Raw genomic sequence first — 13,913 nt, 5'->3', positions numbered from 1 at the left:
TGGGTTGAACAGCTGATCCTAGGAATAACAATAGATGCGCGGATCCCAGTCAATTTAGGAACACAGGCGCGGAACACTAGTCATGGTTCAATAGGAATATACACTGGCAATGGTCGTCATGGTTCACAGTTCACTGGGTAGGGTTGGTGAAGTCTTTCCAGCTCCAATTACATATAAAGTCACTGTGTCCCAACGTGGGCGCCAAAATGTTACAGTCTTTGTTTAAAATAACTGACAACAAAGATATCTGTATGGTTCGTTTATTCGTATCCGGACACAGTGACTTTAAAATTTGCAATGTATATTTAAGCCCTGAAATATCATAAAACAATAATATAATTTATATCAAAATATAACATTAGTACAATATATATGTATTTCCATCAAGATAATATTTATACATTATCTTACTAAAATTGTACTTTAAACATTTAGCGGGAGGTAACTCTTATAATGTACATGAATTACATTTCTCCAAAATAAGTCATAAAATATATTAATCAGATAAAAAAAATATTTAAAAACACTTTTTCACCATTCTATAGGAACAGGCTCATAATACGTACACCGATTTCGTGGTGAGATTATATTGACATTGACTGTTTCTGTAATTTGAACAAAATAATTCTAAAAATATTTATTACTGAAATTAATCTAATTGATCTTATAAATGACCAATTTAATCAAATATCTGATCTTCATAAAATTCTTATATACAATTGATTTGAGAATCAATTAATACTATAATAAATAAACCAAATATTGATCTTTATAATCAACACTGTATTCCATATAAAAAATATCTTTTCATTCTAATTCATTCATACTCATTAGTTTGTGATTATGGACGGAATTAATGTTTTTTGCAATTTATAGGATAATCAATTTACTAATAGTAAGTGTTATAGGATATTAGTATACTTAGTATAACTTACCAGAAAAAGAGCAAGGTCTGGTCCAAAATTAAATTACTTCTCAATATAAATATATAGTCTGCTTTGGTCAATGTCCAGACAAAGATTGTCAAACTTGGCGGTAAAACACATAAAGCAAAATATACAAACCAACCAAATTCAACCTGACACAAACAACCAATAAAAACCAAGATCACAAATATCCACTGACCAACTCATGATCAAGTACTGCCCTAAGGGTATATGTACATGTGTATAAATTAAAAGAAAGGGTGGATCTAACTTTTTTATATGTGTACTGTTTAGACGTATTAATTACAATAACTTTATTTATTTAAATCAACTATTTTCATACTCTTACAAAACCACACCAAATAAAACAATTCTTAGTTCATATGACCATATAAATACACGAAACTTATATTTCTTGGACCCAAACAAGCGGTAATGACTTCTCCCTCAGCTTTTCATACATGTACAAGTTTTACTTTCATTTTCTTTATTCCGGGCATGCGCACTTCATACATTGAGTATTTCGTGCGGAGAAAAGAGGCCATGCGTTTTAGCAGCATGTACTGTCGCGCTATACTACTGCCTTAGCATCATTTTTCAATGGAGTAAATGTGTTCTGAAAGTAAAATAGTTTACTTACTGCTTATATGCAAGTTCGGAAAGGCTTTATGTATTCTCAGGATGGGAAAATACCGACTTCTCTGTATGTTTCGTGGCGTGACACTATGACTGACGACTCGAACGCGAACGTGGTGCAAGTAAAGGAATTTTACATCTAAAATACTGCTTTTTATACAAGAATTTTGCTTGTCAGCATAAAATGCGTGTAATTTCAATGGATGTCTTAGGGGACTTGATTTTCTTCGTTCCGGAATTACTCGGTAATTTTTGGCCGTTTACATGTATATACGTGACACTTCCCGATGTTTACACCTGTACGGACAGAGCTGTAAATCATTCGTGCGTATCGAACCCTTTGGGTATACCCCGTTGTTTAACTTTATCGATAGCTAAACTAAAACGGTTAACTCGGATAACAATAAATTTGTTTAAATCGCCTCATGTCGGCTTTAAAATCAATTCTAGAGTACACATGGACGCATTGCTCAAAAGTACAAAAAACTCTTAATCTGACAAAAGTAATCATGCTAGAATTATTGCAATGTCTAATTGTAATGTGCTGTTTGATTGTCTGACCTTTTTAAAAATATATTTTTTTAATAGATTGAAATATGTGGCAATTCATCTGATCTCAAGTTAAAATCTATTCTAGAGTACACAGCTGAATTATTTTTTTCTCCATGCTGGTTAAGATTCAGACTGTAAATATTATCTAGTCAGTGAATGATGTCGTTAACTTCACGTGGACAATATGTACATTACGCAGCATGCGCCAGGATGTGTTTGATGCATGTGTTGCCTTTGAGAAAAATCTTCAACCGACGGCTCAACAAAATCCCAAAGAGGATGATCAAGCTGGGGAGAAGAAAAGGTAATGTACATTTATACCTATACTAGGTTTGTAACTGTATACAGAAATATGTTAGTTGTCAATAGTCTTTGAATGTGAGGCAGTGGCGATTAGAATGTATAACTTTTGACATGTATTAATATATACATTCTCAGTCTCATTTGTGTAATTTGTGAGCAAAACAGTTTTTCCCTTTTCTCTTAATAGTTTCAGACTTTTCAAATTTAGTTGCCTCCTAAATTCTTACTGTGCTTTATACTCTTTGAATACCATATATCCAGTAATTTTTGAAAATATCTATTTCTTGCTGTTAAGCTTACCAGGGCCGACAGCTCAAGTAAGATCACTTTTTTCCTACGTCCGTCTGTCCGTCCGTCTGTCTGTAAACTTTTTTTTCTATTTTTGATTTCTTCTCCAGAACCACAGGGCCAATTTCAAGAAAACTAAGTGAAAAGCATTATTAAGTGAATAGGTTCAAGTTTGTTAAAATGAAGGACCACACCCTCTTTCAAGTGGAGATATTTCAAACGAGGCTCAATAATAAACAGAATATCCAGGGGGGGGATGAAATTTTTTTAAGTACAGGATATGTTATACTACATTGTCTAGATATTTGTATATGACTGATTTTATTTTGTCTATTGTTGCTTAATTGAGCGATGGCCCTAGGCCTCTTGTTTCAAGATCAATTTAACTCAGCAAAATTTTCAATCCCCGGAAATATCCAGTATTGTTTGCTCTATTAATTAAGAAACTTAAAATTGCAAAAAATAACTGAGGCAAATTAAAAAGTAACACATTTTCCATATTTATGCAAATTTTAAGAGATGTAACCCCCCCCCCCCCACCCGGAAATTTGGTATTTCATTTTTCTTTTAAAGGTGTTATGAGACACCTGTTGATATTAATGTGGGACCCAAACTTGTGACTTGCAGATTCGTTGTTAACTCTTTAATCCTTTGTGCCATGCTGTTATGGGAAAGGAGATATTTATAAGAATATACTCGATTTTATTTCTTATTTTGATAGGCATACGTCACAATATGGAAGTGTCCCATTCCACCTTAAAAATGAGGGGAAGGAAAGTAATGGTTGACTATTTATTTAAAGGTCAAGATTTTTGAAGCATAAAATAAGATATCTGTCATAGGCCTCCATCTGCCCACTGACAAACAGCAGAAGATCAAAGAAATAAAGAAGAGGATGAGTGATCTCTCCATTGACTTCAGTAAAAACCTTAGTGAGGAGAACACCATTCTTACCTTCACAGAGGAAGAGCTTGGTAAGGATCATACCTTTAGTTAAGAGTCTGCGTCGTTTTGATGAATGAATTTTAATGATTATCATTAGAGGGATCTTCCTTGTTGGAATTGGTATGCAATATGAAGATCCCTAATGTTTAATAAGTACATGAGAATTGAATGGTGAAACTTGTGGCTAAGACTGTTGTGTTGACTTTACACTGTGAAATTGCAGGTTACAAATGGGAGGTTATATAACTCGAAATTTATGTGGATGGGACATTATATACCTATTTACTGGGTATGAGGATGATAGCAAGTTTATTTTCCTCCAAGACAGCCACTATTTCATGGGGCAAAGCCAAGTGAAATAGTTGCTGTTGAGGGGGACAATAACCTTTATGTCATCCTCACACAACACAACAGTCTTGGTCTGTCTTTCTGTCAGTAAATAGCTATAGGTATCTTAATTATTATCCTGAAGAAAACTTTATTTGTTGGCGATGCAGAATTTCTTGATGATAAACAAATTAGAATTATCAGACTTTGAATTTAATGCTGTGATCGGATTATATCAGAGGTGTTCCGAGTTTAAAAAAGAGGGAAATCGTATGCTGCCGGTGAATACTTTCGTTGACTATTCACCATGGACCAGGGTTGTCTCTAAAAATTGAAGTAGAAGGAAGAAATAAAAAAGTAGAAGGGGGGTGTCAGGGTGTCTTGCTTATAGTTATATTGTGTTGAAATGCAATAATAGCCAGATAATTAAGGCATTATAGGCGGGGGAATTCCCCGCCTCCTGGGTCTTAGAGACAACCCTGATGGACAGATAGCATAGAAACTATTTCACAGTTAGATGGAATAGCATGTTTATTCATTGTAATTTTACATAGGAAATACTCACAGAAATATAATAAACTTTACTTTGGTAAGTTTCTGACATTTGATGGTGCAACAAGCACACAGTTTGGAAGGTCAAAGGTGACATCTTTTGTTTCTGACTCCTTTTCGGTTTTATAACTCGAAAAGTTTATAACCGATTGAGATGAAACTTTCAGAGATTATGTGCAACTATTATGCCTCTAAGATCCAAAAGTGTCTTTGAAAACGTCGTTTCCGTTCTTACGTTACGTCATTTATAAAAAAATTTTAAAAAGTCATTTTGTCCGCGGCGTTTCTAAAAACGCTTTAAGATAAAGGCTTGAAATTTTCAGTGGTTATGATTTTGTCGATTTACCTCTGTAATAAGGCTCGAAATGAAAATCTGTCACTTCCGGTCGAAACCGGAAGTGAATCAAATTTTTCGAAAAATTGAATTTTTTGATCAAATCAAAATTGAATATCTGTTTTGTAGAGCTTATTAAGCTGAATCTTACACTGAAGGCCATTTTAAAATCGGACGATGCATTGCAGAGATATCGGGGTTTAAAAATTGATTTTTCCGGAAATTTTCATTCCGCGTCCTTGGTTTAAAAAAATAGCGTAATGTTCAAAGTAAAATTAACTCGTACCAAAAATAATTTTTAAGTCGTACTTTAACACATTCGGATTTTTTCGTTAAGTCGTTCTTGAAACCAGGAAGGTTTTTGTTAAGTCGTACTTAAAATTATTCGGATTTTGTTAAGTCGTACCAGGAATAATTCGATTTTTTTCATCTTTTTATTTTAGTTACTCTTTTAATTTGTTTAAGAGCTCTGCTTCTTACAGGAACTTCCAGCTTTACTTCCGACATTAACGGAAGACCCGCTCGTTGCTTTGCAACGAGCTTTGCTCTAGTTCTTCTTCTTTTTCTTCTAGACGTTTCTTTAAACTCTAATATCTCGCTTGTTTGTCATTAGATTTTATTCAAATTTTCAGCGTTTATTGGAAATGACAATAGCTTACTACAGCACAAAAAATTGTGAAATCGCTACTTCCGGTTTTGAGTTATTCCCCTTTGAATATTTTTTTAGTGGGTCTCGTGTACCTGCAAAGGCTCCGAGTTGATCCGTAGCAAGTAGTTTTAATTTACAAATCTTTAATGTAGACATCTTGAACGTTGTCCTCCCAGTTTTACATGTTTGATTAACCCACGTATGCTTCTTAAAAAATTACATCGAAATTTATGTTTCAAAAAATGATAAATTTTGCTTATATCTTTGCTGAATAACTTTTTAGTTGTAAATTTTTTCTAGACACATATAGAACAAAAGTTGTGCAGAATATTATAAGCTTTCATTTGATACCATAAAAAAGGGGCTGGGCTAGCCCCTGAAATGAGGGGTCTAGATCCCTTAAAAGTCTTTGCTTCATAACTCTAAAACGGTAAATTTTTCGATATGGGCGTCGCTGCAAAAAATGTTGTTTGTGACTTTATTGATCTCATAAAACTGTTTTTGTGTTCGGGTATTGCATAATGGGAGGGGAAAAGTAATACGTGTTGACCAGTACTCGCGGCAATTTGGCCAAGTTAACGAAACTCTCCCTCGCCCGCGGCCGAGGAAATCGGTCACCATGGACGCGGCATGGCTACCTAGCGGTCAGCGGTTATCTAATACACGAGAGTTGCGTCTCTCATATACGAGTTTATTTAGCCGCGAACTCAAGAATTGTTTTAGTTTTGATTACACATAAAAGTTTATCGACTAAACGATTCGGTGTCAATTAAGAAATTGTTCAGTTAATTATTAAAAGCAATGTCATTCTCAATCTAAAGCAATTATATCAGACATAGATCAATTGAGGGTTTTAAGTTTAAAATAAAGAACTTTTATTTGATAGAATATAGTCATTATACTGCAAACTTTTCAAATCGTCCTGGGTTCTGAGCTGTGCGTGTCTGTGCGTTGTACCTTTACGTTATCTACCCTTCGTCCACGGCCGAGGAGATCAGCCACGGCTGCACTACCTAGCGGTAAGCGGTTATCTAATACACAAGATTCGCACACCGCGATGCACACTTAGATGAATATGAACGTGTTTGAGTTTATATAGCCGTAAATACAAGAACTATTTTAATTTTATGTTTTAAAAGTCTGTCCATCTTGTATTTATTTAATTAAAGATTTGAGTGAAAATGAATATTAATGAACGATATTACTCCAAATCGGAAACATCGTCAGACATAAATTAATGGTTGGTTTGTATATCTAAAAAATTTTAACCTCCCCACCCCCCCCCCCCCCCCCCCCCACAAATATTAAATGATGATCATCCTTCGCACATGGCCGAGGAGATATAGCGCGAGTGGACAAGTGATCCGCGGTCGGCTCGTGTTCTTCTACATGTATCTTATCACGCGTTCATGTTTCATATTTTGCACGGACAGAACTATATTTATTATGTTTTCAACTATTATATAGGTTTAAGATGAAAAGATGAATTTATTTTACTTGTACAGCTGATTAAGCATTGATTTAATTATACGATAGCGTACAAGGTAGTTTAAAAATCAACTCAAATTATAATCAAAGTTCCATGTTACATGTTTGCGGTAGGTGCTAGCACGATAAAAGAATGTCCTGAATTGAGGCATTTGATGATTATTTGAAAGAATATTCACATGAGTTGTAAACAACTTAAGATTAGATTCTATCGGTCACATATTAATCACTCTGTAGTTTTTCTATTACATGGTTGTTTGTTTGAGTGTGGAAGCGAACTCATTGCTGCGCCCCCCCCCCCCCTCCCGCCCCGCTGACAAGTGCTCGCGCTGGATTTTATTGATATCCAGATCTGTCGAAAATCATTTTTGGTGACTTCTTTTTGTGTGTAACATTTTCTCCTCAACGTGTTTCACTTTCCCACCCGTTTGTTCATTCGGTCAGTCTGTGTTAATTCAATCGCCACGTGCGACCGAAAATCTTGTGTCGCTTTAGCGCACACAACTCAGAACATATGTAATTGAGTAACAGTTGTAAGGTGCTTTTATTAACAATAAGACTATTATTCGAAGTCAATCATCTTCACATTAAAGAGGTGAAATCGTAACCTGAAAATGTGGCTAATAATTTAACCTCTTGAACACTCTAAACTTCTATGGTTATGGACAGAATAATTCATATATTATAATTGAAAGTTGGAAGTCAAAGGAAATTTTGTTCTTGGGAAATACGACTACATTATGCAATGCAGTCGATCGCCATAGAAATCATCAAAGTACTGCAAGTGTCGACAGATTTCTTATTTCGTTGAAAGACCATAATAGTTCTCTTGACTTGCAGACTATAATATAGCGACATATCTGCCTCCAAAAAATATATGCGCGTCTCAAACTTACACTAAAGTGCGTTATTGCTAATTGTACGAACATTGATAAAAAACACACCTTTTAATTGAAGTTGTGTATTATGAGGTTGTAATGCAACTTAATTTACTTACAAGGTTAGCTACAGCCAGTGGAATACTAATTTTAGGTGAACAATGAATACCCAATATATTAAAATACAAGATAAATTGTTTCCAGAACTATAATACTATGCATGTGTATATGAAGGTTGCACCCTCGTTTGTATGGCTGTAGGTGAGGAGGTAAAGGTGTATCGATATACATACAATGTATGACTGTACATACGGATTCCGGATCGTGGCTACAGACGATACACATGATAGTCTTTTAATACATCAATGCGCAGTTTGATCTAGAAACTGACCAGTTTCATAACTTCTTCGAAATTCTCTAACACGGACCGTCTAATTCCTTCCCAGAATTCCAATTTACGCAAGTGCAATTGAAGTTTTTTTCCAATTTTATTAATCAACCCACTGACATAAAAATAAGGATTTTGCATATTATTACATCGTCGAGAGAGGTAACATTCATTTCTGTAATAAGGTTATTTAATTCACGTTACATAGCGGTGTCTTTATGAAACAGCACCATCTGGTGTAAAATTTAGATGCTCGCTTTTGCATAAATTCTCCCGCTGATATTTTTTTTTAAGCTTATTATATATTATTTTGAATGTCCAAGTCTACTCGTATCCTTAAATAATATCAGACGACACACATTTCCCTATAGAAAAGTTCAGAGATGCCATCAATTTTAACTAATTACTAAATTTTGTCAGCACGTAACAATTCTAAACTTGCACATAGTCTTAAAAAATTAAGAAAGATTTAAATAAAGAAGTTATCTTAGAGAAAAGGTTACGTGTTTTGTAGGTGTGTTCGGTTTTTAAAAAAAAATACAATTCCTGACATGAATCATGAGTACATACTGTTTATAACAATGCTTGCTACCCTTTGAAAATTTAACTCGCCATTTAACATCTCATTTTTTAAAGAATTTTTGAAACGATTACACAAATTGTGTTCGACAAATAGTTTTCCTAAAACATTTTCTTCCTTTCTTTTTCAAAACATGTTTTATATACAGGCTTTCAATCACAACACGTTTTTATAACAAAAGCAGAACTGAAAGTATAGTCATTATAGTTTTGACACCATATCACATATATTTTCAACCCGCAGCAACAACGGAAGACCTACTCGTGGCTTTGCCACGAGCTCTGCTCTAGTTTTATTAAGGTCTTCCGTTTTCAAACGGAAGACCTTATTGTTTTCGTTCGGTTTCTTTTTAGGGTCTTCCGTTTCCAACGGAAGACCCTCTTGTTATTCTACGGTTTCTTTTTCTTTATTAAGGTCTTCCGTTTTCCAACGGAAGACCTTATTGTTTTCGTACGGTTTCTTTTTCCCTATTATTATTAAGGTCTTCCGTTTTCCAACGGAAGACCTTATTGTTTTCGTACGGTTTCTTTTTCCCTATTATTATTAAGGTCTTCCGTTTTCCAACGGAAGACCTTATTGTTTTCGTTCGGTTTCTTTTTCCCTATTATTATTTTTTTTCTTCTTACAAAATTTGTGCACGCGATTTCTCCGAAATGGCTCAGCCGATTTTCATATAACTTTCAGACATAATAGATATTGATTTGAACTTAATATATATTTTTTATTTTGATGACGTCATTTCCGTTTTAGAGATATTGACGTTTTAGCGATATTTAGAGGGTCATATTGTCCATCGAACTCCTTCTAAACGAAAACAGATATCGAATTCAAATTTTCACGAAATTGTAGAGGAATGATTGTAGTTTTGCATAAAGTGAATCATTAATGTCTGGCACAAATGACGCCGAAGCTCGCCTGGACCCGAAAATTGAGATATAAAAAATGTAGTGATTTTTCTTGGTTTTCCTTATGTATCTCTTTTCCCGAAAATATTTTGTTAAGACATGTAGAGCAATTAAAATTTATTTTTAAAAGAGCTTTGATTTGACACCGAGAAAAAGGGGCTGGCCCCTCAAATTAGGGGTTAAAACGTCTCTAAAGTCTTTCTTACATAGCAATTTACTTCGAAATATTTTGTAATATGTTTAATAAGCAAAAATGTTTATCTTATAGATATTTAACAAATCATTGTAAAAAATAATTCATGCGTTACGTAATTAGGGATTTTAAGGGGCCAAAAGTCCAAAATATCGGTCACATGTATCACAAAAAGGAGAAATATTTTGAAAAGCAATATATAATAAAAGATGCTTAGAATGCTTATCTAAACAATATTCAACCATCAAAAAATCATTCAGCTACCCCAATAAGGAGATAAAGGGGTCGCTACCTAAAACTTTCTTTTCCAGATAGCTAAGGAACGGTAACGAATTTCTAAACACTTGTTGAACAAAATATGTTTGATTTTAATAGACCTTTTATTTGACATCAAGAAAAAGGGGCTGGCCCCTCAAATTAGGGGCCAAAATGGCTCTGAAGTCTTTTATCCATAGCATTTTACTGGGAAATATTTTGTAATATGTTTAAGAAGCAAAAATGTTCATCTTAGAGGTATTTAACTACACATTATATAAAAAATTCATGCCTTACGTAATTAAGAGTTTTAAGGGGCCAGAAGTCCAAAATGTCGATCACTTCTATCACAGAAAGGAGAAATATTTGAAAAGCAACATAGCATAAAAATGCTTAGAATGCTTATCTAAGCAATATTCAACCATCAAAATATCGTTCCGTGGCCCCAATAAGGAGATAAGGGGTCAGCCCCTAAAACGGTCTTTTCCAAATAGCCCAAGAACGGTAACAAATTTCTAAACAATTGTGGAACAAAATATGTTTAATTTTAACAGACCTTTCATTTGACATCAAGAAAAAGGGGCTGGCCCCTCAAATTAGGGGCTTAAAGGTCTCTTAAACATTTCAACCATAGCACTGTACTGAGAATTTTTTTGTAATATGATAAGAAGCAAAAATGTTATCTTCTAGTTATGCATCTATTTATGATCAAAGTTTTCTCATATGTTACGTAATTAGGGATTTTAAGGGGCTAGAAATCTTTTGATAATAACTTTTAATTGTGAAGTACTTTGTTATACATAAAACAATTATGTTCATCGAAACATTATTAACCTATAAATGACAACTGTTTACTCCTTTGTTACGTAATTAGGGATTTTAAGGGACCAGAAGTCAGAAATTTCGATCTTCAAAACAAAACATTCTTAAAAATAATGTGCTTAAGAATATGAAACAATCAGTTTATTTGTTAACCGGTCCCTAAAAGGAGTAATAGGGTGGGTCGCTAAAATGATCTTTTCCAGATATCTTGTTAACTTTTCTTATTGTTAAGGTCTTCCGTTTCAAACGGAATACCTTATTGTAATTCTTCAGTTTTTCCCCTATTGTTAAGGTCTTACATTGATGTACTTAACAACATGCAACCTTCAAATTGTGGTTCAGCAGCCCAAATAAGGAGATAAGGGCCCGGCCCCTAAAATGTTTTTCTCAGATATCTCTAAAACGGTAACGAATTTCTTAACAAGTGTTGAGAAAAATGTCTTTAAAATTAAATAACATTTCATTTGATACCAAGAAAAAGGTGCTGGCGCAGTATATTAGAGACCTAGAGGGCTCTAAAATCTTATATCTATAGCCCATCGCCGAGGGATATTTTGAAATGGATTATAGAAGCAAATATTATTATATTGCAGTTATGAAGTCCAACAGCATAACGATTTTCTCATGTGTTACGTAATTAGGGGGGTTGGGTGCAAAATTCAAAACTTTGATTACCTATACCTCCAAAAGGAATACTATTTTGAAATGCAGTATAGAAAAAAGAGGCTTAAAATGATATTTAACATAATCCAACCTTCAAAATTTGGTTCAGTAGCCTTAATAGGGAAACAACAGACCGTCCCCTAAAACGTTTTTACAGATATCTCAAAAACAGTAACGAATTTCCTGACAACTGTTGAGCAAAATTTCTTTAAAATTAAATGATCTTTCATTTGATACCACAAAAAAGGGGCTTGCCCCATATATTAAGGACCTAGAGGGCTCTAAAATATGTTATCTCTAGCTGTTTACCGAGGGATATTTTATATTATTAATAGAAGCAAATATGTTTATCTTTCAGTTATAAACACCGACAGCATAACGATTGTTTCATGTGTTACGTAATTAGGGGTTTTAAGGGGGTCAAAATCCAAAACTTTGTTACCTTTATCTCCAAAAGAAAAAATTATTTTGAAATGTAGTATAGAAGAAAACATGCTCGAAAAAAATAAACCTTAAATCATGCAACCTTCAAAATTTGGTTAAGTAGCCTTAATAAGAAGATAAGAGACCGGCCCCTAAAACTTTTTTTCTCAGATATCTCAAAAACAGTAACGAATTTCTAAACAATTGTTGAACAAAATGTCTTTAAAATTAAATGACCTTTCATTTGATACCACGAAAAAGGGGCTGACCCCTAATATTAGGGACCTAAAAGAGCTCTTAAGTTTTTTTCTCTAGCTCTTTACCTAGGTATATTTTTTAATGTATTATAGAAGCAAATATATTTATCTTACAACCTTAATCTTGCAACCTTCAAACTTTGGCACAGTGGTTCCAATAAGGAAGAAAAGGGACCGGCCCCTAAAACGTTTTTCTCTTAGTTATCTCAAGAATGGTGACGAATTTGTAAATACTTGTTGAACAAAGCTCTTACACCTGAAACAAAATAGTAACTTGCCCTTAGAATGTTTTTCTATTCTTAAACATGTTTAGTTGTTCACAGCAAAATCAAGATCGAACATATATCTCAAATTCTAAAATCAGACGGAAGACCTCCTCGTTGCTCGCAACGAGATCGTGTCTAGTTATTTTTCTTTTTTTTTCTTACAAATTTTGTGCCCGCGATTTCTCAAAAACGGCTCGGCCGATTTTCATGAAACTTTCAGATCTAATAGATATTGATCTAAACTTAATATACATTTTTTTATTTTGATGACGTCATTTCCGTTCTTAAGATAGTGACGTTTTAGCGATTTTCAGAGGGTCGGCTTGTCCAGGGACCTCCTCCGAAACGGTAAAAGATATTGAGTTCAAACTTTCAGGGATTGTAGATAATAGATTGTAGATGTGCCATTTGGCATTCATATTTGTCATGCTCAAAAGGCGTTAAAGCTCGCCTGGTCCCGAAAATTGAGACTAAAAAAATGTCATAATTTTTCATGGTTTTCTTTGTTTATCTCTCTTCTGAAAAATATTTTGTTAACACATGTAATGTAAAAAAAATTTATATTTACAAGACCTTTCATTTGATATAAAGCAAAAGGGGCTGGTTTCTCAAATTAGGGGACGAAAGGGCCCTAAAGTCTTTAATCTGTAGCCGTTAATTGAGGGATATTTTGTGAAATGTTATAAAAGCAAATATGTTTACCTCACAGTTATGTATCCAAGCAATGTAATGATTTTATTATGTGTTACGTAATTAAGGGTTTTTAGTGACCAAAAGTCCAAAATTTCGATCACCATATCTCAGAAAGGAAAAATATTTTGTAATGTTAATAGAAAAAAAAGTTGTTCAAAAAGATGTTCTAAACAATATGCAACCTTAAAAATTACGTTAAACGGCCCCTATAAGGAGATAAGGGATCGGGCCCTAAAATCTTCTTTCTGATATATCTCCAGAACGGTAACGAATTTCTAAACACTTGTTGAACAAAATTTGATTAGAATTAATTGACCTTTCATTTAATATCAAGAAAAAGGGGCTGGCCTCTAAAATAAGGGGACCAAAGGGCTCAAAAGTCTTTAATCTGTAGTCCTTTACTGAGAGACATTTTGTGAAAGGTTATAGAAGCAAATATGTTTATCTCACAGTTATGTATCCAAGCAATGTAATAAATTTGTCATGTATTACGTAATTAAGGGTTTTTAGGGGCCAAAAGTCCAAAATTTTGATCACCAATATCTCAAAAAGGAAAAATATTTTGAAATGCAATACAAAAGAAAAGTTGT

General features: G+C 33.8%; 1 protein-coding gene across 1 annotated transcript in view; it reads left to right on the top strand.

Annotated features, from left to right (window-relative positions):
• Positions 1–3,552: 3,552 nt before the first annotated feature.
• Positions 3,553–13,913, top strand: part of LOC117684168 (thimet oligopeptidase-like) — a 73,290-nt gene continuing 62,929 nt past the window's right edge. Inside the window, exon 1 of the mRNA XM_066067157.1 lies at positions 3,553–3,679. Coding sequence (XP_065923229.1) covers positions 3,601–3,679 — 79 coding nt within the window. The 5' untranslated portion in view covers positions 3,553–3,600. The remainder of the gene's footprint in view (positions 3,680–13,913) is intronic.

The sequence above is a fragment of the Magallana gigas genome, chromosome 7, assembly GCF_963853765.1.
Source record: "Magallana gigas chromosome 7, xbMagGiga1.1, whole genome shotgun sequence".
Classification (NCBI taxonomy): Eukaryota; Metazoa; Mollusca; class Bivalvia; order Ostreida; family Ostreidae; genus Magallana; species Magallana gigas.
Note: the sequence above shows the minus strand (reverse complement) of the source record. Positions and strands in the feature narration are given on the sequence as shown.